Source organism: Ipomoea nil, unplaced genomic scaffold (assembly GCF_001879475.1).
Source record: "Ipomoea nil cultivar Tokyo-kokei standard unplaced genomic scaffold, Asagao_1.1 scaffold3384, whole genome shotgun sequence".
Taxonomy (NCBI): domain Eukaryota; kingdom Viridiplantae; phylum Streptophyta; class Magnoliopsida; order Solanales; family Convolvulaceae; genus Ipomoea; species Ipomoea nil.
The window spans coordinates 904309-927873 of NW_017619812.1; the positions used below are offsets into that span (position 1 = coordinate 904309).

At 35.1% G+C, this 23565-nt stretch overlaps 2 protein-coding genes across 4 annotated transcripts in view; both read left to right on the forward strand.

Annotated features, from left to right (window-relative positions):
• LOC109171032 (putative late blight resistance protein homolog R1A-10) overlaps positions 1-8245 on the forward strand; it is a 95504-nt gene extending 87259 nt beyond the window's left edge. For 2 of the 3 annotated variants that reach the window (XM_019320171.1, XM_019320174.1), the window contains 3 exons: positions 2288-2379; positions 2495-2624; positions 8235-8245. In XM_019320171.1, the coding sequence (XP_019175716.1) occupies positions 2288-2344 (57 nt within the window). In that variant the 3' untranslated portion in view covers positions 2345-2379; positions 2495-2624; positions 8235-8245. The remainder of the gene's footprint in view (positions 1-2287; positions 2380-2494; positions 2625-8234) is intronic. The other variant, XM_019320172.1, reaches the window with a different exon arrangement.
• LOC109170969 (protein FAR1-RELATED SEQUENCE 5-like) lies at positions 4491-7077 on the forward strand. The gene is made up of 3 exons (XM_019320103.1): positions 4491-5218; positions 5538-6948; positions 7051-7077. Exons 1-3 carry the CDS (start codon positions 4491-4493, stop codon positions 7075-7077), a joined length of 2166 nt encoding a protein of 721 aa, XP_019175648.1.
• Positions 8246-23565: the final 15320 nt, after the last annotated feature.

The window sequence follows — 23565 nt, forward strand, 5'->3', positions numbered from 1 at the left end:
TGATTTTGAGGATACTATGATAGGAGTCGAAGGTGATGTTGAGGAAATAAAAGGCATGCTCATTCAAACTTCTTCGTCCACTCAACTACAAGTCGTTTCAATTGTGGGAATGATGGGCACTGGAAGGACTACTTTGGCCAAAAAAGTTTACAAAGATCCATCAATTGTGCATCACTTTGACATTCAAGCATGGACGGTTGCAGGTCAAGAACACAATAAGACAAATCTACTCATTGATATTCTAAGTTGTATTGTGTCATTGAACAAAGAAGAAATCTCCAAACAAGATCAAGATGATGAGCAGCTAGCAGAGCAACTCCGCAAACTTCTGATGGGCCAAAGGTATCTCATTGTCATTGATGACCTTTTGGCGTCAAAGGAGGCATGGAATGAATTGATGGGTACATCTTTTCCAGATGATAGAAATGGAAGCCGAGTTCTGATAACTACTCAAACTATGCGAGTGGCAACATTTGCTAGCTCAGGTATGTGCATTTACAGAACACGTTTTCTGAATCCAGAAGAAAGCTGGAAATTATTAAGCAAAACTGCAACGTCTAATGGAAAATTATGCAGTAGTTTACTCCCTGAATTAGAGATAATAGGCAGAAGCATTGTTGACAAGTGTATGGGAATACCACTAGTAATTGTTTTGATTGGTGGACTTCTGGGCACACTCAACAACTCACCAAGGCAGTGGGAGGATATTCTGTTCACCATTTCATCATGCGAAGGTCATTTAGAATTATGGTATTACACATTTAAAGTTTGCTACAATTATTTGCCTACTCAACTAAAAGCATGTTTTCTTTATTTGGGAGTTTTTCCTAAGAATATAGAAATTCATGTGAAGAAGTTGATAAAGTTATGGATAGCTGAAGGATTTGTAAACCCAGAAATGAACAAGAGTTTAGAAGAGATAGCTAAAGATTATTTGTATGATCTTACCAATAGAAGGCTAGTTCAAATTCACAAGAGGAGTTTGGATAGAAAAATCAAATCATGTATGCTTCATGATATATTGCATATATTTTGCTTGAGAAAAGCAATTCATGAGGATATTATGATGATGGTTAGTACGCCGAAATATAATAAGTTTCTTGAAGGGCGTCGTTGGGTAAGTAGTCACTATGGTTGTTGGCCGATTACTACAAGTTATCTTACTAACTCTTCACTTAAAACTCGTTCCCTTTTCGACTTTGATGAAAATTTATATCTAACAAAGTGCTGGTCGATATTCTCATCTTTGAAGTTGTTAAGAATATTGGACTTATCATCAATAAAATATTGGTATGGCATGCCTAGCGAGATTGTGGATTTGGTTCATTTAAGATATTTAGCCCTAAGAACTATAGGTTCTGTTTGTAACTCTCAATTGTTTAAGCTCCAAAGTTTGCAAACTCTCATTCTCTCTGCATGGACAAAAGAGTATCAATTGCAACTACCATGTGATGTTTTGGATTTGCCATGGTTAAGGCATGTGCGCTTTGACAAAGGATCTTCATCTTATCTCCCAAACTTGGTTCAAGAAAATTTACAAACTCTTTCATGGTTCAAAGTCACCGGCCGGAACTCAAGAACAATAAACTTTACAAAAGTTCCAAACCTGAAGGAATTGGGGATCTACATTGAAGGTGAAGTATTGCCTAATGCTCTTGACAGCCTTGCTCAGTTACATCAACTTGAGAAGTTAAAGGTTAAAACGGGAAGGGTAGAGCGGTTTAATCTCTCAAATTGTTTTCCATTAAACCTCAAGCAATTGTTCCTTAGTAACACGTATCTTTCATGGGAAGATATGAACATTATTGGCAATTTACCCAACCTTGATTTACTCAAATTGAAAGATTTTGCTTTTTGCGGCCCAGAGTGGACACCAAGGGATGGGGGTTTTCTACAACTAAGGTTCTTGCTTATTGAGCGCTCTGATCTCGAACATTGGAATGCAAATGCAAACCATTTCCCAGCTTTGGAGCATCTAATTCTAAGATATTGTTGGGACTTGGAAAAACTTCCAAATGATTTTGAGGAGGTTTGTACATTGCAATTAATTGAGTTAGGCAATTGTTGTTCTTCTCTTGTGACTTCAGCGAAGGCGATCCAACAAGCACAACGAGACTTGGGATATGAAGGACTTATTGTTTATGATGTAACTAAGGTCTTTCTCATTACGAATTCTGATAAATAGTTTATGAGTCTTTTGGTTCTATTATTCTTTTTTTTTTTAATCCCTCCTTCCTCTCCTATTTTTTCTTAATTGTTCTGATTTTTAATTTTATTTTTTTATTAGATTGAGCTGCCAACCAATGAAAGCTCGGAAAAAAGGAGTGATGAGAATGAAATTTGATAATTTTGTGTTTGAGGAAATCTGGTTTAACCAAGGTATGCATATCATATTACCAATGGAACATCAAAACCTAGCTACCATCTCATTTAGACATTTTATTTTGGGTATTTACAAGGTATGCATATCATATTCCGTTTGTGTTTCTTGAAGGGAATCATATACAAGTTACAATGATGCATTGGCTTCATTACCAGAAATGCATCCTGGCTGCCTGAAGTTGTGGTGTTCTCATTTGCAGCTTGTCTATTATTACAATGATGTTGATGTTGGAGTTCATGTGGTTGGTTGTTGTATTTGATATTGGATTCTGAGATTCATTGAAGTGTTAGTGTTAAATATGATTTGGTATTTGCTTGAGATGTTTGTTCTGAACTTACTCTATCCAAACAATGGTTCATTGGGTTTGTTTGTCTGTTATCACAATGATGTTTTAATTCATTGAGTTGCTGTTGGAGTTCATCTTCCATAATGTTGGTTGGTTGGTTGAACTGTTATTGTATCAAAACAATGGTTCATTGAAATGTATGATAATGTTGTATTGTGAAGTTTCATCGGAATTCTTATTATGTCTCAGCTCTTATGATGTTTGTGGTGTGTTGTGGAAATTATGAACTTCCATTTACAGGAAATTATGAACTTCCATTTGCAGCTTGTCAATCTCTAATGGTTAGCCATAAAGGCATAATTGGCTAAACTGGTTGGAATTGGCTGGTCACATTAGAAATCAATCGTTATATGATGGACCATAATTCACACAGCTGTATAGATCATGTATGGTCCAAAAATAACGCCATACAATAAACCAATCAAGTAATGGCAGCCTCCAGTGTGGTAAATTATTGTGTAGACCATAACAAAAAAGTACATTTTTAATATACTAAATGTACATTATTTATGTATTGAATGTACATTATATAAAATAATATATTTTCAGTACTCAAATAATGTACTTTCCCTGAAAAGTGAATACAATGTACATTATTAATATATTAAAAGTTCATTATTTTTGTACTAAATGTACATTGTTTTATAACATACAAAATATAGTCCACAGAGCTTGTGTGAACCATGGTCCACACAATAATGATTGGTCCGTGCAGCACTTTATATATATATATATAGGGAAGGGCTCCCGTGCATTTACTCCTTCCCGTGAATAATGAGGTTAAATCTAAGCCTCAGGTAGCTTTTGATCGAACGAATCCGATTAATAGCAAAAATTAAGCGCGAATTGCTCATTAAGGGCATTTTTGTCCTTTTGATTATATTAAAAAAAAAACTGTTCTTCTTCTTCTTCGAGCGTTTTCAAAATTCACCATTGATTCCTAATCTTCTATATTTCCTAATCTCAGACGAATTTATGATCTCTACGGAATTGGCAATAAGATCTATTCTCTTCGTCATTCAATATCATATTCGTCAAAATAAACCCTAAACCCATCAAAAATGTCAACCGAAGAACAATGGAAGAATTCGATCGAGGTATTACCCAAATTCTATCGCTTTTCTGGAATTAGTTTTATCTGCATTTGTATTGGCATCATTCTTGTCTTAATTGCACGCACATTAAGCATGCAACTTAACCACCGAATTACTGAGCTAATTTAATTAATCTGAGCCTAGAGCCTTACGCACGTAGATGATTAGGTAGCCGCATGATAATTTTTAAAAATGCACATATTACTGTTTGCCTCACACATGTTATCCGTTGATCACACGCACATTAATTCCTTTCCAAACGCATGTTATATTACTGGACTCTCTGACGCACGTTAAGTAATGACATAATATTTTAACAAACACTCACGCATGTTAACTGTTTAACATGCGCACATTAACTATTACCCTGAAGCACGTTAATTTCTCACTTGCCGCACATACTCTAGTATTTTATAAATCTTCCATATTGACAATGATCTGATTAACTTAACGTATATTAAGTGTTCACATTACGCACGTAGAGGCTTGCAACAACACAATCATAACTTCATGCTTATATGTTACAGTTCCCATTGACATTCAATCTACCAACAACCCCAGTTTGAGTCCCAGCATCAGCAGCAATGGTCATACGTTGACCATATCTCCAGGAATGACACAGTATTAGACTCCTCACTGTGAAGATGAAATCAAATCAGCGGTAGACATGATTTTTAAAACATTGGATGCTGGTATTGAATTCTACAAACATTATGCTTCCAAAGTTGGGTTTGACACGAGGTCTAGTTCCGTCGTTACAGCACGTGACGGGACAAAAATTCAAAACCAAATTGTTTGCAATAGAGAAGGATTTAAGAATACAGGAGCTCAACATTGTCACTCGCAGTCAAGTGCAGATGCAGGGGAAGGTCCTTCTCGTCCAAAGCGGCGAAGGGTTTCAAACAGAACTGGTTGCAGAGCTAGGATTATGTTTAAGTACATTGGAGCAGCTGGGTACCAAGTTACAACTTTTATTGAAAAACATAATCACAGCATGTCTTCGGTTCTAGCAAGGCAGTTTCTAAAGGGAAATAGAAACATCTCAAGTGTTCACCAGAAGTTTATACTAGATTGCGCTAAAGAAAATATTGGAGCATCAAAATCACACGGTTTATACAGTCAGATTGTGGGGGATTACTTTGAAGTTGGAGCAACTGTAGTGGACTTTAAAAATGTCAGAAGGGATCTCAGAGCATACATATTGGGAGCTGATGCACAAATACTAGTGCATAATCTTATTAAGAAACAAGAGATGTGCCCTGCATTTTCTTTTGACTACGAAGTTGATGAAGATGGGCAGATGAGCAGACTGTTTTGGGCAGATCCAATGTCAAAAAAGAATTTTGCTGCATTTGGAGATGTTGTCTCTTTTGATGCCACGTACTCAACAAACAGGTATATATTATTCTATTCACATTATTGCGTACGTTTCATTAATTAATACACATTTAGCATTGCCTAATCTGTTGAGCCATGTTACGATTTAGACACGTTCACTGTTTTATTGAAAAAGAGTTGAAATATAAATAAGCGCACATTGTCGTTTTATACCACGCATTTTAAACGCTACTGTCTCGCATATTAATGCGGAATTTCCAGAATTAGACCTCAATTACATACGTGTGCTATTTTAATACTTAATGTGTGTTACTATAATTCTCTAAGTGCGGCAGTTTGACACCTGCATACTGTGATGACGCTTTTTGTCTTGTAGGTACGATCTGGTTTTTACACCCTTCACCGGAGTTGATAACCATAAAAAATGTATAACATTCGGTGCTGGACTACTACTGAAAGAAGACATTGAGTCTTATGTTTGGCTCTTTGAAAACTTTAAAAAGGCAATGGGTATGGAACCAAAAATAATTGTCACCGATCAAGATCCAGCTATGAAAGTGGTGATTCCAACAGTTTTCAAGCAAGCCAGGCATCGTTATTGCATGTGGCACATCATGTGTAAAGTTGGGGAAAAGGTGGGTCCTACGCTGAACAAGGATGAGGAATTCAGGAACAAACTGAACTCAATCGTTTGGACGTCATCTTTGGGACCTCCTGATTTTGAGAAGCAGTGGAGAGAGCTCATGGAAAAGTACAACTTAGTCGAGTACAATTGGTTTACAACTATGTTTGAGGCTAGAAAGCATTGGATCCCAGCGTATTTTAGAGATAGCTTTATGGGGGGTTTACTCAGAACAACTTCTCGTTCCGAAAGTGAGAACTACACGTACAGCCGTTTTACTGGTCCCCAATCAAGCCTAGTTGAATTCATGATGAACTTTGACAGTGCTCTTAAATCACAACGTAATACAAATGCAAAGCTCAACAGTGACAACGAAGGCTACAATCCAGATATGAAGACGCCTCTGGGGATTGAAAAGCACGCTTCAATCGTCTACACCATTACTGTTTTCTATCAAGTTCAGGAAGAAATATGTGCCTCCTGTTTCAAATGTATGCTGTTGAGTGTTAGAGAAGAAGGTGGAATGTTGCACTATGATATTATGGATGGAAAGAACAAAAGATTTACTGTGGTGCACAACGTAAATGACCATGAGGCCAAGTGCAGTTGCAAGATGTTTGAGATGGTTGGACTGTTGTGTAGACACATATTTGTGGTCTTTAGAGACCTTGAAAGGATCCCTCTGAAGTGCGTGGTTAATCGGTGGACTAAGGATGCGTCTTTAAAAGCTACATTTGAAATAGATGGTGTCATTTACGATCAGAATGGACCAAAGGATGAAAAGAAGATGTTGCTGAACAAAGTGCGGTCTGATATACACTGCTGTATGGATCTGGCAAGTTCAAACATGGAGCAATTGACTGCATTTTCCCAAGTGATTAATGAACAGAAACAGCTGCTACTGTCAGGAAAGGAGAAATTTTCCCCTCAGCACAGCAAGAGAACTGTTATAGAATCATATTGTGGATCAACAGAAATTTCAGAGATCAACATACTTCCACCGAAACAGGCAACGAACAAGGGCAACGGCAAGCACATCAAAAGCAGCAAGGAGTTGGCAATGGAAAACAAGAGGGCAGGAAGTGCAATTTTTTTGGTGTTAGAGGAGATCACCATGACACCAGGACTTGCCCACTTAACCCCAAAAATAAGGACACGCAAAAGGGTAAGAAAAAGGCATAGCAGACTATTTTTTCAATGCCTTTACAGTCGAGGACGAAAATGGATAGCAAATATGAAACACATATGCTTAGTTAACTCATTTCAGAATGCTTTTTACAGTTTAGATACTTGAATTTAATGTCCAGCCATTACTAGTTTTTGTTTTTATCACTGATTTGTGTTTAACAATCACTGCTACTAGCTTAATGTGCGTGTTATTACTACTTTACCTGCGTGCAATTAATTCTTAATATGCGTTGATTACACTTTTAACGTCCGCTACATAAAACTTTAGTATGCGTAGTACAGAAACAGAACGTGCGTTGGATTATGTATAGAAACTTTGGTCCGTGGTAAACGCCAACGTCTTTACATGCGTCGATTAACAGTTAACTTGAGCGACATTAAAGCTTAATATGCGTTCCAAGGCAATATTCAATGATAACAAAATAGATCACATAATAAACATAAAATGATAACATATAAATTTTATTCATTAATAAATTGTATGACGAAAATAACAACAAATAATGACATAATACGCATAAAAATCTTGATATTTTCGTCGTTATAAATCCTTATTACGCAGCCTCCTCATTTATTAAATCCTCATTAGCCAAGTTTCCAACAGGAGCATCAGGCACCTGTTCATCCATCAAATCGTGAAAGTTACTAAACTGTAAATACATCAATAAAATTATGTAAAAAAAATAAAATAAAATAAAAAAGGAAAAACAATGTAAGTATGCAGTAGATCACCTCTTGATCGAAATTATAATCTTCTCGATCATAAGCGTATGTTGGGAACTCAGCATCATCTTTCAATAATATTGCACCAGTTCTCTCACAGAACATCAGCATATACCAAAGACTAGAGGTCTTGTTTCTGTAGGTACTATAGACCACGTCAAATCTACTGAGTATATAAGCTTTTCCTTCCACAAATCTGTTGACGCGCCTTTGCGCAAACAATTGTGGAATGTGCAAATGAATAAAAGTCCCCTGAAATTATTAAAAAAAAAAACATATGCATCAACAGTAATAAATTTTATAAATATAAAATATTAAGATTTATATTACACTAAAAAAATAATAATACCTCTACATCGTGAAGTACACACTCTATAGATCGGATTCTTTCAGAACCTTTTATTTCTGGCAAACGAACAACTCGAAGCACTCGAACCCTAATGAAATTCCAGCGCAGTCCTATGCGAAGTTGGTTTCCAACTACTTCGGAGTGGGGTTCGGTTGCCATTGAAACTCTCTTTACAAGGTAGAGTATAAAAGCAAAAATGTGCTTGAAGGAGACAGGTTTGAGTCGAGAATAATGGTGGATTTAAATAGCAAACTCTTAAACGAATGCGACTGTTCGTATGTGACAACTTTAAGTCTAGCAGAATGCGACTGTTGATATGAAAATGTTCGATCGGATATTATTAAACGAAAATGCGTCAATTTATTCACTAATATGCGCACCTTAAACACGTTATTATGCGTGTTATTGCTACTTTACCTGCGTGAAGTTAATTCTTAATATGCGTTGATTACACTTTTAAAGTGCGCTACATTAAACATTAATATGCGCAATACAGAAACAGAGTGTGTGTAGGTTTATGTATAGAAACTTTGGTCCGTGCTAAATGCCAACGTCTTTAAATGCGTCGATTAACATTTAACTTGCGCGACATTAAAGGTTAATATGCGTACAAAGACAATATTTAACACTTTCTTTCTCTAATATGCGTTTAATTATTAGTTAATATACGACGCGTTAAAGATAAGTATAATATGCGCGACTGCAAAACTTAAAGTGCGTTTGTTGGATTATGAAATAATTTGCAGACAAAATGATACATACATAAATGATTGCACATATTTATTTCTTCTAAAACTTTGAAGACATTTCTTCTGGTTCTGGCAGCATCCGACACATCACCAGCCACCCACAATTGCTCAACTCTCAGTCTTTGGATGTTGTTTGGAAACTAGATGATGTGCTTGAAGCTGAGAATGACAAATGATGCTTCAGGTTTAGAATGTGTTGTTTTTGTAGTTAGTTAAAGTCACTACAAGCTAGAGGGTGAGGAAGATGAAATTGCCAGAGAAGATGAGGAATAAATGAAGAGGATTCTTCTCTACTTGCGGAAAAGTGAGAGATAGCCATTTCAATAACCTGATGCTCATTTGTGTGTTGTTCCTTGTAATAATTTATATATAGGTGAATAACTTGGTCACATGCACTGATTTGAGATTTCAATGTTGCGTGATTTACAGACAAATTAGATTTTTCAAGATTTGCTTTAATGGGTGCGTTTTTTAAGGCATTGAATGACCATTCAATGTTATCCGTGGATTGGTATAAAAGACTTAATATGCTTTGCTTTGATCTGTTACATGCGCGACCTACAAGAACAACATGCGTGTAAATATAAATTTAATCAATTTGCATCGAAATAAATGATTTTTTAGAGCCAAAAGTTCAATGGGCGTCGGGAAACCAATTAAAGTGCGCGAAATATCAGTCTAATATGCGTTTATTATATTTTATTAAACAAAAAACAAGTACGGAGTAAAATATAATAAAAACTTCAAGTTTTTACGAAGGTTCAATCCTGGGCAGAATCATTTTAATCAAAGACTTCTACCATTTCGCCAATGGGTTCATTCGTTATTTTGATTATAATATATTATTAATAACAACAACAGAGGCAGACATGAGAGCTTGTTTTTAATATGCGTAACGCGTAGACGTAATTTGCGTTGGTTTATTTATAAAATCTTTGTTCCGTGGTAAACAACAAAGTCTTTAGATGCGTTGATTACCTGCCAAAAATATTTTAAGTCTTTTGGGGGGGATTCAATCCTGGGCGGATTTGATATATTCAAAGACTTCTACCATTTCACCAGTCGGCTCATCCGTTTATTTCTTGTATACCAAAATATATGTTGCCTACTTACTAATCAAGAATCTAAAAGGAAGCAATATACGACTATTTAATTCTTAATATGCGTTGATTTACACTTTAAAGGTGCACTATACTGCGACTTATATATGCGTAACACGTAAACGTAATGTGCGTTGGTCTATGTATAAAAACGTAATTTTTCAGACATTGCGTTGAAAATTAGTCTAGTATGTGCGATTGCAAAACTTAAAGTGCTTTTGTTTGATTATGAAATAATTTGCATATAAAATGACACATACATGCTTTGAATTTAACATGCGCGACATAACAATTTAAATTGCGTGATATTGGAACACAATGAGCGTTGGTTTCTATATTAATAAAAATAATAATTTACAATCTAATACATTAGTATTTGTAAACGTAAATACACATTGAAACAACACCAATAACATTCAGTGCATCTTTTCTAGTGCTTTGAAGACATTTCTTCTAGTTCCGGCATCATCCGACATGCTGCCAGTCTGCCACGAGAGCTCGATTTGGACATGAGCAAGGAGTGTGGATGCATGTAGGCTCGTGGTCTCTAAGCTTGTTGTATATGAAAAATTCCTGGTAGCCGTAGGTGTTATTTGGGATGTCGGATGTCCTCAACTCTCTCAGCCTTGAATGATGTTTGGTTGCAGCATGACGAGCTTGCAGCTGAGGATGACGAGTGTTCTTTCAGGTTTAGAATGTGTTGTCATTGTATTTCTTTACAATCACTACAATCTGGAGGGCGATGGGGGTGAAGAGGGCATGCAAGATGAGGAATAAAAGGAGATGGTTCTTCTGAACGTCCGGACACGTGAGAGGTAGCCATTTTCAATGAAAACTGATACTCAGTTGTGTGTTGTTCTTTCCAATTTATAAGCGAATAACTTGGTGCAATGAACTGATTTGAAGATTTCAATGTTGCGTTAATGGACACGTTTTTTAAGGCATTGAATAACCGTTCAATGTTATCCGTATCCCCAACTACCAATGCCTTAAAGTTCTGACATCAAATATCTTTGAATATTACGTGGATTGTTATAAAACACTTAACGTGCTTTGCTTTGCTCTGTTACATGCACGGACGACAAGAACAATATGCGTTTAAACATACATTTAATTAACTTTTATCGAAAAAAAGATATTTTTTGAAGCCAAAAGTTTAGAGTGCATCGGGAAACAAATTTAAGAGCGCGAAATATCACTTTAACATGCGTTTATTGTATTTTGTTAAACGAAAAACAAATAAAACAATTCCTGAAAGAGCAATTCTTGAAAATTAAAAACTAGCAAAAAGCTTGACATGCGCAATACGTACGCTCAATATGCGTAATACTGCAACAAAATTTGCGTTTCGTTATCTACTTAAACTATAGTCCGTGGCAAATAAAAAAAAAACCTTAACATGCGCAATACAGTAACATAATGTGCATTAGAAAATACAGTAACATAATGTGCCTTTTTTTTTTTTTTACGTATTGAATGACCATTCAACTTTAGAAGACTTTATTATTGATTAATTTTCCCGTGTTAACACTTTATAGTGTGTATCTAACATTCTTAGTGTGCATGAGATTGTACACTCACTTACTTTAATATGCATATCTATCATCATCTATTAATATGACAATGTGCGATGGGGTGTTCTTAAAAGAAGATGCGTCAATAATGACATAATATATCATTAAAATAAAAATTGTTGGAGTACAATAATACGGAATAACAAAATAACATGAAAAACAAAAAATGTTCACACATGCATCGTTATTCATCCTTACGCAGCCTCCTCCTCATTTCTATCCTCATTAGGCAAATTTGCAACTGTCGCGTCCGGCACTTGTTGATCCATAAAATCGTGAAAGTTATGAAACTGTAAATACATCAATAAAATTATATTAAAAAAATTGTAAGTATGCAATAGGTCACCTCTTTGTCGAAATTGTATTCTTCTCCATCATAAACATACGTTGGCAACTCATCATCTTTCAGCACTCCTGCGCGAGTTCTATCGCAAAACACTAAAATATACATGAGAGGCGAAGTTTTGTTTCTATAGGTGTTATACGCCACGTCAAACCTATGCATTAGATAGGCTTTGCCTACTACAAATTTGTTGAGGCACCTTTGAACATGCGCTTGTGGAATGTGCATGTGTACAACAGTTCCCTGCAATTATTTAAAAAAAATGCATAAACACTAAATTTTAGAAATATAAAATATTAAAATTTATAATACGGTAAATAAAAAAAATGCCTCGAAATCATGCAACACACACTCTATAGACTTTATGTTTTCAGAACCTCTTGATTCTGGCAGCCTAACAACACGAACCACCCGGAACTTCATGAAATTCCACCGCAGATCTATCCTAAGTTGGTTGCCAACAATTTGAGAGTGAAGTTCAGCGGCTATTGAAAATTTGCCTAAAAGGGAAAATACAAATGCAAAATGTGTTTGTAAGTGACAGAATTGAGACTAGTATAATGGTGGGTTTAAATAGCAAAATGCGTCGATTCATTCACTCATATGCACACCTAAACACGTTACTATGCGTCTCTTTCATCGTTAATGTGCATGATATTGTACGCTCACTAACTTACACGCAATAAAAAAAAATCAATGGTTGCGTCTTTTTAAAATATTGAATGACCATCCAACTTCGAAAGATTACCATTATGGAAAATATAAAAATCGCTGACACCGAAATTGACTTCTCACTTATTTCCAGTGCCAAGTACAAATCTATCGGAACTTATTGCTTTAATATGCGTTACATTTACACTTAACGTGCGTGTACGTGTATGTACAACATAAAATTCACGGAACAAATATATATTTAAAATGCGTCTATTACTATTACAATGTGCGTTGGGATATTCTTAAAAGGATATGAGTCAATTTATTTATTAATATGCGCACATTTATACTTTATTTATTCATTTATTTTTCAGTCTAAAAATGCATTACATTGATTACTAACTGACTTAGTCCCAATAAAAAAAATATCAAATGGGTGCGTCTTTTCAAATATTGAATGACCATTCAACTTCGAAAGATCACCATTAATAGGTGCGTTTTTTTATAAGTTGAGTAACCATTCAACTAACAGATTTCCTTTATGGGAAATGAAAAAACTGCTGACAATGAAATAGAGTTGTCACTTATTTTAACATATTTCATTTAACATGCACCCGTTCATTTCCATTTTCCATCACACCTTTGAAGAGCCTATATAAAGAATGGATCATCCATCAGTCCATCACACCTTATCATCTCAAATCAAAGATGGAAAAAACAAAAAATGCTGAGAAAGACAGCCAGTCCAAGCAACCCCGAAAACCACTTTCCAAAATACCAAAACACCACCTACCCGAGCTGAAAAAGGATCTAAACGATCCAACTTTCAAAGAAAGGTTCGAGGCTTTTATTGACGTACGACTTCCCTGATGAGAACACCTCTGATGATTCCACAGGAACAGAAGTGTCTTACAACACATGGAAAATAGAGGCTCTTGCCTACCTAGCAGCTGAGGACGCTGCTGAAGAGGAAGAAGTCGACTCAAAAAAGGGGCCAGTCTTCGTGAAGAAATAAAGGACAGGTTAAGCTTGATCATCCATGTTATGGTGGACACACGTTATTAGTATTACGTTTTGATGTAATAAGTGTCCACTATTTAATGTTTTAATAATAATATAAATTTTAATTTTATTATGGTGAAGTTGGTAGTTTTCACGGTGCTTACATATGCGTTGATAAGCCCTTTAACTTGCGCAGCATTAAACCAACAAATGCGATAAGATTTTGTTCATCCATGCATCTTTATGTGCGGGAACGTTAGTTTAAAGAAAAAAAAGTCATCCGTTAGTTTAATTACATAAAATAGAATATATTAAAGAAAAAATGATTACATTTATTTGAAATGCGATACGAATGCTTAGGATGCGTCATACTGCAATATAATGTGCGTTGGGTTTATGTTTTAAAAGTTTAGTCCGTTGCAAACACGAAAAAAGCTTAACATGCGCAATACAGTAACATAATGAACTTTATAAAATACGTAAGTCTGAGTGTTTTTTTCCGGAGATATTAATATGCGTAGCATTTGATCTTAATGTGCGTTGATTGAATTTTGTCTAATGGTACTCGGATTTGCATGTTTATTTACCCAATATGAAAAATAACCAATTGACCAAAAATGAATAAATTGCAATGGGATTTATTATTCACATTGCGATAACTTACACTTTGAACTGCTACTTTTACAAATATAATAATATTAATAATAACAACAACAACAACATCAATAATAAAGGAAACATCTCACTTATTATCAACTAACAAACACAATAAAGAAGACATGAGTGCTTATTTTAAATAACAGAAAAAAAAAAAAAAAAAAAAAACACCCCAGGCAAACGACAGGATCCATCTATACCTTTTGAAGATATTTCTTTTGGTTAAGCCTGCATTAAGGTACCAAATATATCTACAAAAGGAGTAGAGGATCATGCCGTATGTCTGGGCTAAAACGACACATTCTAAACCTGAAAAGATCAACATTTGTAAAGCTAAAATCTAACCGATCCAACACATCCAAATCAGTTAGTGTTTAGCTCCACAGAAGAAGATTTTCTCAGGCTTAGAATGTGCTGTTTTAGATGAAAACAACTAAAACATGTGCTCTGGACGAAGAACATCTGCTTCGCTCACATCTCCTGTACCTCCTCGTATAAACTTCCAGGGTTGTGGTATTTTGTATTTGATACACTGGATGTTTAGAATAAAGTTGCAATTGTTATCAACTACATTGACAAACAAATAGAAGGGGGGCGAGTAAGATGAGAATATGTAAACATCGTTATGAATGGTCTGTAAAACTCAAATTATAACGTTTCAATATATATACAGTATGGTAATGAGATACTCCACTATTATAGGCGAATAACTTGAATGCGTACGTTTATTAACAAGTGGATTGCTTATCCGAAGCTTAATAACACGCACCCATTGAAGAATCCGTTTCCTATTATAATAAAGGGTATTATTATTCAAATATATTTTTATTTTTATTTTTTTCCGTTTTCAATTTATATTAATTATTTCACATATTGAAATATTTTTCTTCCATTTTTAAATACCTTTCCATTGTTATATGGCGTATGCAGGTATTACCTAACATGTGCAGCAATATATTTTAAAATGCGCACGTTAACACGCTATTGTGCGTGTCTTTCATACTTAATGTGCGAGAGAGATTACATACTCGTTTCAATATATATACAGTATGGTAATGAGATACTCCACTCTTATAGGTGAATAATTTGAATGCGTACGGTTATTAACAAGTGGATTGCTTATACGAAGCCTAATAATACGCACCCATTGAAGAATCCGTTTCCTATTATAATAAAGGGTATTATTATTCAAATAAATTTTTATTTTTATTTTTTTCCGTTTATTATTTCACATATTGATATATTTTTCTTCCATTTTTAGATACCTTTTCATTATTATATGGTGTATGCACGTATTACTTAACATGTGCAGCAATATATTTTAAAATGCGCACGTTAACACGTTATTGTGCGTGTCTTTCATACTTAATGTGCGAGAGATTATATACACGTTGACTTGGACAAAATAAAAATAAAGATTAAAAAAATTAAAAAAAATTAAAAAAAAAAAACAATGGGTATGTTTTTTTAAAGATTGAATGACTAAACAACTTTAAAAGATTCCCATTACGGGAACACCTCTGACGGGACTTATTGCCCTAATAAGCGTTACATATGCACTTAACATGCGTGTGGTTTATGTATAACTTAACATATATTTTTGAGAAAAAAAAATTAAAATGTGTCTATTAATATTACAGTTTGCTTTGGGGTGATCTTAAAAGGATATTTGTCAATTTATTCTTTAATATGCGCACTTTTATACTTTATTATTCATTTATTTCAAACAAAGTATGCATTATACTGTATGCTAACTGACTTATATCCAATAAAAATATAAAATGCGTTGCTAAACCATAAAACTTGCGCAACATTAAACCTTATCTACGTTAAAAAGGGAAGACAATATGCCTATATTAAACTCTTTATATGCATTGAATTGTATAACACGCGTATATATATATTATATTGTGCGTACGAAAAATAAAGAATGTAAAATATAATATATATATATATATATATATATATATATATATATATATATATGTATATATTTAATTGGCGGAAAATTAATGCCTAATATGCGTAACAAATAAACAATACGCGAGTTGGCTTGTGTATTAAAACTTTACTTTATTAATAAATTTATCCAATGAAAATACATGCGTTACATAACATCTAACATGCGCAAACTACCGAGATACAATATTATCCCCGTACTTAATCAAAAACACAAAAAAAAAAAAAAAAACATAAAAAAAACACCACGTTCATGTCCTCTCCGAACTTGTAAGTTTCTTGGATCTGCTCTGAATGGGCGGGCAGACCACGTCTTTCAGACTGGAATCGGTGGCAGAGAATATCCCAAACTTGCATCGATCTCAGGATGGAAGTTTGTATTAAGTGATGTTTGATTTCAGGTTTAGAATGTGTTGTTATTGAAATCAATTACAGCGACAACAAAGAGGAGAAGGATGGCGAATATGATGAGGAGGGTACACATTGTAAAGAATGTACATAATACAACGATGAAGGACTGATGGTGGTTGTAGTAATGGAGTGAAAGACTCAAACAATACCATTACGTCGTATGCTTTCTTGACGAGTGTTCCTCCCATTTTATAGGCGAATAACTAGGTTAAATTGAATAATTTGACATTAATAAAATAAATAATATATTCTTTCCATCTTTAACTTACCTATAATTGGTGTTGTATACAGTTAATGATATAATCAAATATTATCCTTCCAAAAATCATAATATATTCACCAAAAAATTATTTAAAATGCGTATGTTAATATTTCAATGTGCGTGACTGATTTCTAACACTGTATTATAATGTCTGTCCATGAAAGAATTAATGTGCGTGACCAGATGTATTAACATGCGTGAATGCGTACACAACCATTGTGACTGATTTCTAACACTATATTATAATGTCTGTCCATGAAAAAATTAATGTGCGTGACCAGATGTATTAACATGCGTGAATGCATACACCATTGACGCTACGCCAATACTTTAACAAAGCGTGCGTGATTTTCATCTCTAACATGCGCACAGAAATAATTTATTATGCGTAAGGTCAGGTCTTAGTGTGCGAACAAATGATCAAAGACAATTTGCCTTATTGATTAGTAACACTCTGAATTTCTTTATTTGAATAAAAAAAAAATTAAAGTCTTGTAGTGGGGGAAGGTTCGATCCTAAGCGGAGTCAATAAAGACAAAGACTACTACTACTTCGCCGTTAGGCTCATCCGTGTATTTATTGTATCTTAAAACATATGTAACCTTTCAACTGATCACACATTACGGCCTTAATGTGTTTTATAGACAAACTTAATGTGCGTCTCCAACCACACTAACATGTGTGTCGTGTGCGTGTGAATGCTTCATTATACAGTTGTAATATTTTATTTCAACGAATATGCGTTAAGTTAGTTCTTAATATGCGAACAGTAATATTTTGACGTTTAATAATTTACGTATGCAACATTGTATTCTTATTGCATGCATTTAAAACACCAAATCAACGCATATTATGGATTTTGCACCACTCACGTTCAAAAAAGGGTATTTACTCCTTCTGTGTTGATAATAATAATAATAATAAAAATATAACAATAACAATGCGCGTTTGATTTTTGTGTGTTTATTTAATGACTATCAAGTAAATAAACAGAAAAAATATATTAACATCCAAACAAAGATTTATTATTTACATTGAACTAATTTATACATTGATCTGCTACTACCACTCACATAATGAAAATAATAATAAACAACACCCCCCTAACGATCTAAATCAACACCAACCAACAAAACAATTCAAATCAAAGGCCCGAAGATAGCTTATTTAATTGATAAAGAACCCCAGACAAACGGCAGGATCCGTCTAGACCTTTTGGAGATATTTCTTTTGGTTAAGCCTGCATTAAGGTACCAAAGGATATATCTCCACGAGGAGTAGTGGATCCTACCGTTTGACTGGGCTAACACGACACATTCTAAACCTGAGAAGATTGACTTCAATGAATGTAAACCCCAACTAATCCAGAAGTGTTAAATTGCTCCAACAGTACCATGCAACTTACTGGAAACCCACAACATCGAGATTTGTTACGGTTTAGACCCATAAAAGAACCTTCTCAGGTTAAGACTGTGCCGTCTTAGTCGATAACCACACGGTCCCCCACGGCTACCACCGCCGAGCTCTACTCAAAGGATGTCGAAGCGTAGCAGTAACTGCTCAGCGACGTACGGGAGTGGCTGAGTATGCTAACTTCCCGCTTCGAGGCCAGTGTGGGGAAAGATGGGGGCATCTGGGGACGGCTGAATTATTGTGGTGTTGTATTTCAGTAAGGAGATGTTTTTTCTCAGGTTTAGAATGTGTTGTTTTTGTAACTAATTACAATCACAACCAGAAGAAGGGGGCGAGTATGAAGAACATGAGGGTAAATATTATGAACAACATGAAGAACGCGACGAGGAAGAAATGATGCTTGTTGTTGAGATGGAATGGGTAACTCAATTGATGCCATTTCAACATATAAAAATGTAAAGAAAACCCTTGATACTCGGTCGTTGGGTGTTCATTCCTTTTTATATGCGAAATACTTGTTCAAATTCCCTGACTTGGCACATTTTATTTTGACATTTCATAAACATTGAAATGAAATGGAGTTCACACATTTAATGTGTTTCACATAGATTTATAAAGTGTGCCAAACACTAGTACTGCGTGCGTGAAAAAAATGAGGTCCGTTTTTTTAGTCCTTTAAAGCATTGAATGACCACTAGAAAAATATTGTACGTTTCGCCAACTACACATGCATAGTTAATAGTCATAAATGACAATTCAATGTTGGAAGAATCACTTTATGGGGAAAAGGTAAATTACTGACAACGATTAGTCTTTTCACCTACCTTGCCCATACGACTGGTAATTGAATAGTGACAGTGTCCCCCAATTTTTAATGTGCTTTAATTTCCACTGTAATATGCGCGAATAAACAATACAATGTGCGTGTTGATAATAATTTATAATGTGAGATGATATCAAAAAAGTTACATTTACCAAGATTTCCTTTATGGGAAGTAGATAAATTGCTGACAACGATTAGTCTTGTCGTCTGACCACGCAACCCCACCGTATGGGTGTGTGGTGAGGGAGGATTTATAGGGGTGAGGTGGTTAATTTACCTATGCATGACAATTATATATGTGCATTGGATACACACTTAATGTGCGTGGCAAAATACTTTAAAATGCTTTTATTGTTTACTTAATATCAGCTCATGAATACAATACCATGTGTATAGTAAACTTATTCGTTGACGCACACTGTATTATTTTGAAACGCACATAAGCAACTAAGTAAGCGCATATTAAAATATGATGATCTATAACCACGAAAGTAAATGTCCCCCACCCACACCTCGTACCATGTTATCATTGGCCTATAAAAGGGAGGTAAGATGCAACAATCCAACATCAAAATTCATTACCTATATATTGTCTAATTGTTTAATACTCCTACTTTGTTTCTTTGCAATACATGGATATTCACAATGCCGTATGGTGACTCTTTCTCACCCACGCTGGATACTTCATCTTTTCTTCATCTCCTTCTTATTCTTCGAAATCTTTATCCTGCTCATATTAACCACCCCCCCCCCCCATCTCTTGTTGTTTTCAACATAATTAATAATTAAAGCGACAAATTCTAAACCTGAAACAACCGACCTGGTCAAAGAAGCCCAGGCGACAGTTTTCCCTACCCGACAACGCTGGATCGTTCAAGTTGTGGAAGGGAATATCCACATCCCATTTTTGGAATTCAGCTTCCCAGGTATGAAGCATGCTTCGAGGGGCTATGATTACCGGATGGAAATCGGGGAAGAGCTTTATAAACGACTGGAGAAACACTATCGTGAGAGCGGGTTTTCCCAGTATTAGGCGCGTGCGAGGTTATGCATCCCTTCCCACAATCAGACTGCAGGTTTTTCAGAATCTCAATGTGAGTATCCCCGCCAATGTTTTAGCACAAGAAGTCAAACCCCTAGTGTTGGTGAGGATACACTGTTCCTTTATTCCCCAGAGGAAGAATGTCCCACACTGTCGTTGCACCATGTATTGAATTACAATGATTTCCAGAACCACCATCCAATCATTATACAACTTTATATACGTCTTGATACTTTGACAAATTGAATACAAAACTATATGCCTGCATTTAATTGTTTATGTGCGTTACATTATTCTTTCAATGCCTTTTAACAAAATCGTTAAAAAATTTGGTTACTTCGATTTATATTCGTCCAATTATCTCAATCTTAAAAGGTGCCCTTACGTATAACTTAATGAGCGTATCCACATGGATTAACATGCGTCACACTTCGCGTGTCAAAATAGCTTAATGTGCGTTTACACATGCATTACATGCGCAAGTCCACACACCATTGAACGTGCTCGATTACTTCAACGAGTGTGCGTGAATTTAATCTTTAATATGCGCACTCTAATACATTAATATGCTTATATTTTGTTCTTGTTGTGCGAACAAACGGTAAGAAAACTTTTTAAGTCTTTTGGGGGGGGAGGGGGGGTTCAATCCTGGGCAGAGTCGATGTGTTCAAAGACTTCTACCATTTTGCCAGTGGGCTCATCCGTTTATTCCTTGTATACCAAAATATATGTTGCCTGCCAACTGTTCACAAATCTGAAAATAAACAACATGCCTGTATTTATTTGTTTATGTGTGTTAGATTATTCATTCATTTCCCAAAAATACATAACCTTTGATTAACAACTAATAACAAATTAATAATAATAATAAAAAAACAGAATATCCCTTTAGTATAGCCTTTACGTGTGTTAAATTCCTTAATCAACAACTTTTAACAAGATGATTACAATGTGAAATTTGTTAATTAAACGAGGACATAATGATTTGTATCAATAATATAATAATTTATTCAATTGTATATATTATGTGTGTGCCTAATAAATAAAGATACGCTGCGCGTGTCAAAATAGCTTAATGTGCATGTACACATGCATTACATGCGCAAGTCCACACACCATTGGACGTGCACGATTACTTCAAGTGTGCGTGAATTTAATCTTTAATATGCGCACACTAATAGTTTAATATGCTTATATTCTGTTCTTGCTGTGCGAACAAACGGCCAGAAAAATTTTAAATCTTTTGGGGGATTCGATGTGTTCAAAAACTTCTACCATTTCGTTAGTGGGCTCATCCGTTTATTCTTTGTATACCAAAATATATGTTGTCTGCCAACTGTTCACAAATCTGAAAAGAAACAATATGCCTATATTTAGTTGTTTATGTGCGTTAGATTATTCATTCATTTCCCAAAAATACATAACCTTGATTAACAACTAATAACAAATTAATAATAATAATAATAAACAGAATATCCCTTTAGTATAGCCTTTAAGCGCGTTAAATTCCTTAATCAACAACTTTTAACAAGATGATTACAATGTGAAATTTGTTAAGTAAACGAGGACATACTAATTTGAATCAATAATATAATAATTTGTTTAATTGTATATACCTTAATGTGCGTGTACACATGCATTACATGCGCAAGTCCACACACCATTGAACGTGCGCGATTAATTCAAAGAATGTGCGTCAAGTTTGTCTTTAATATGCGCACACTAATACTTTAATATTCTTATATTCTGTTCTTGCTGTGCGAACAAACGGCCAACAACATTTTAAGTCTTTTAACGGAGGGGTGCGGGGATTCGATCCTGGGCGGAGTCGGAGTGTTCAAAGACGTCGATTAGAATTCCGGTCAATTCAATTAAATTTCGTCCGATTTCAACAGAAATTAACTAAAATACCACCCCGGGTATTAACTAAAAAAAAAAAAAGAAACAAAATACGCAAACCTTTCTTCTTCCCCACAACCGGTTAGAAACTCATTATCAGAGCTTCTTACCTTTAACAACGCGATTTCCAGATTGTTTCACAGTCATTGCGCAACCTTTACAAGCTTTTACTACTTCGACAGTGCTTAACTACCAGTCTACCAACACCTTGCGTGAAGCAAATATGGCGTCTGAAGAGCATCCAACCCACACGGCCGAATCTAGCCAACAACCACCTTCTAGAAAAGGTAAATTTCATACATTCATATCACATGCGCAGCTTACAGATTAATTTCACGCACGTTAGCTCTTGTGTGTATAATTTTAAGATTTCAGTTTCTCACGCAATGTGATTTTAGTTGACAATCTCTAATAAATTCGAATTCAGGAATATTATTTCGTTGAATGTATACTTCACGTGGATTCATCTTTATGTTTTTTTTTTTTTTTTTTTGCCGCACATTGTTTACTATTTATACGCATATTCTATTTCTATGTTTTATGATTATCCCCAAAAATTATGAAATTGTTGTACGCGTTTTGTTTTCATGTCTAACGCACACTAACTTGTAGACTGACGCACATAAATTATAGACTCGCACACCTTCGAACAATGCACACACATTGTGCATTTAGTCTCTTTTGCAGTTTAAAATAGCAAAAGTTTGTATTTATTTGCAAATATAGGTTCCAAACGCAAGAGGGAAGCTAATATGCAGATTGTTGTAGCTCCAGTGGATGATAGACCTATTCAGTCTTCAAAAAAGAAACGATCCCGAAAGCCTAAATCTGATGACATTCTTGAAAAATTTAAAGAAGCCCAGAACAGGGGGTCATCATCAATGTTGGTTAATGTCATTGCAAAATTTAGTCCAGAACAAAAAGCTGTAGTTCGGGAGATGGGATTTGGAAGTATTTTAAATCTGAAAATCAAAGAGTTCCCGAACCACCAATGCCACTGGATCCTAACACACTATGACGGCATGGCAGGCAAACTGACTCTACGTACAAATGAAACTTCGGACGTAACCGAAGATGATGTGGAAGCTGTTTTGGGCTTGCTTAGGGGACCCCTTGAGATTAAATACAAGGGAAAGAGGATCTCCTCTAATAATGCATTGTTCAATGAGTGGAAGAATAATATTGTGGCAGAAAAACTGTCGTCCGTTAAGTATTCGGAAATTGTAAGAGAAATGCTTGCCTGCACTTATGGAGGGAAATGGTTCAAATTCCATTTTATTCTTCTATTCAACTCCATGTACATCGAAAGTACAAAAAATGGGTATATTGTGCCACATATTCTGGAAGTTGTGGACAATGTAGACAAAATTCCCCATTTCAATTGGTGCAGATTCATCCTTCGAACCTTGAGTGCTGCAGCTGTCAGTTGGAAGGAAAAAGAAAAGGGATATTTTCCCGGTTGCATGTTGTTTATGCTTGTAAGTTTTGAAGCATATTGAATTTCTGCAAAAAATAAAAATAAAAAGGCAAAATGTGGAAGATATTTATTTTAACGATCTTTTCATTTGTATTTAGGTGCATTATGTTGATAGGGTGATCCTCCGCTTCGACCGACCTGTCGAGAGGTCTATTCC

Bases quoted from the DNA above. Each gene is read 5' to 3' on its own strand.
- LOC109170969 (XM_019320103.1), top strand. From the start codon at position 4,491: ATGATTTTTAAAACATTGGATGCTGGTATTGAATTCTACAAACATTAT. The intron at 5,219-5,537 runs GTATATATTATT...TTTGTCTTGTAG, and splicing joins GCCACGTACTCAACAAACAG to GTACGATCTGGTTTTTACAC. The intron at 6,949-7,050 runs GTAAGAAAAAGG...AACTCATTTCAG, and splicing joins AAATAAGGACACGCAAAAGG to AATGCTTTTTACAGTTTAGA.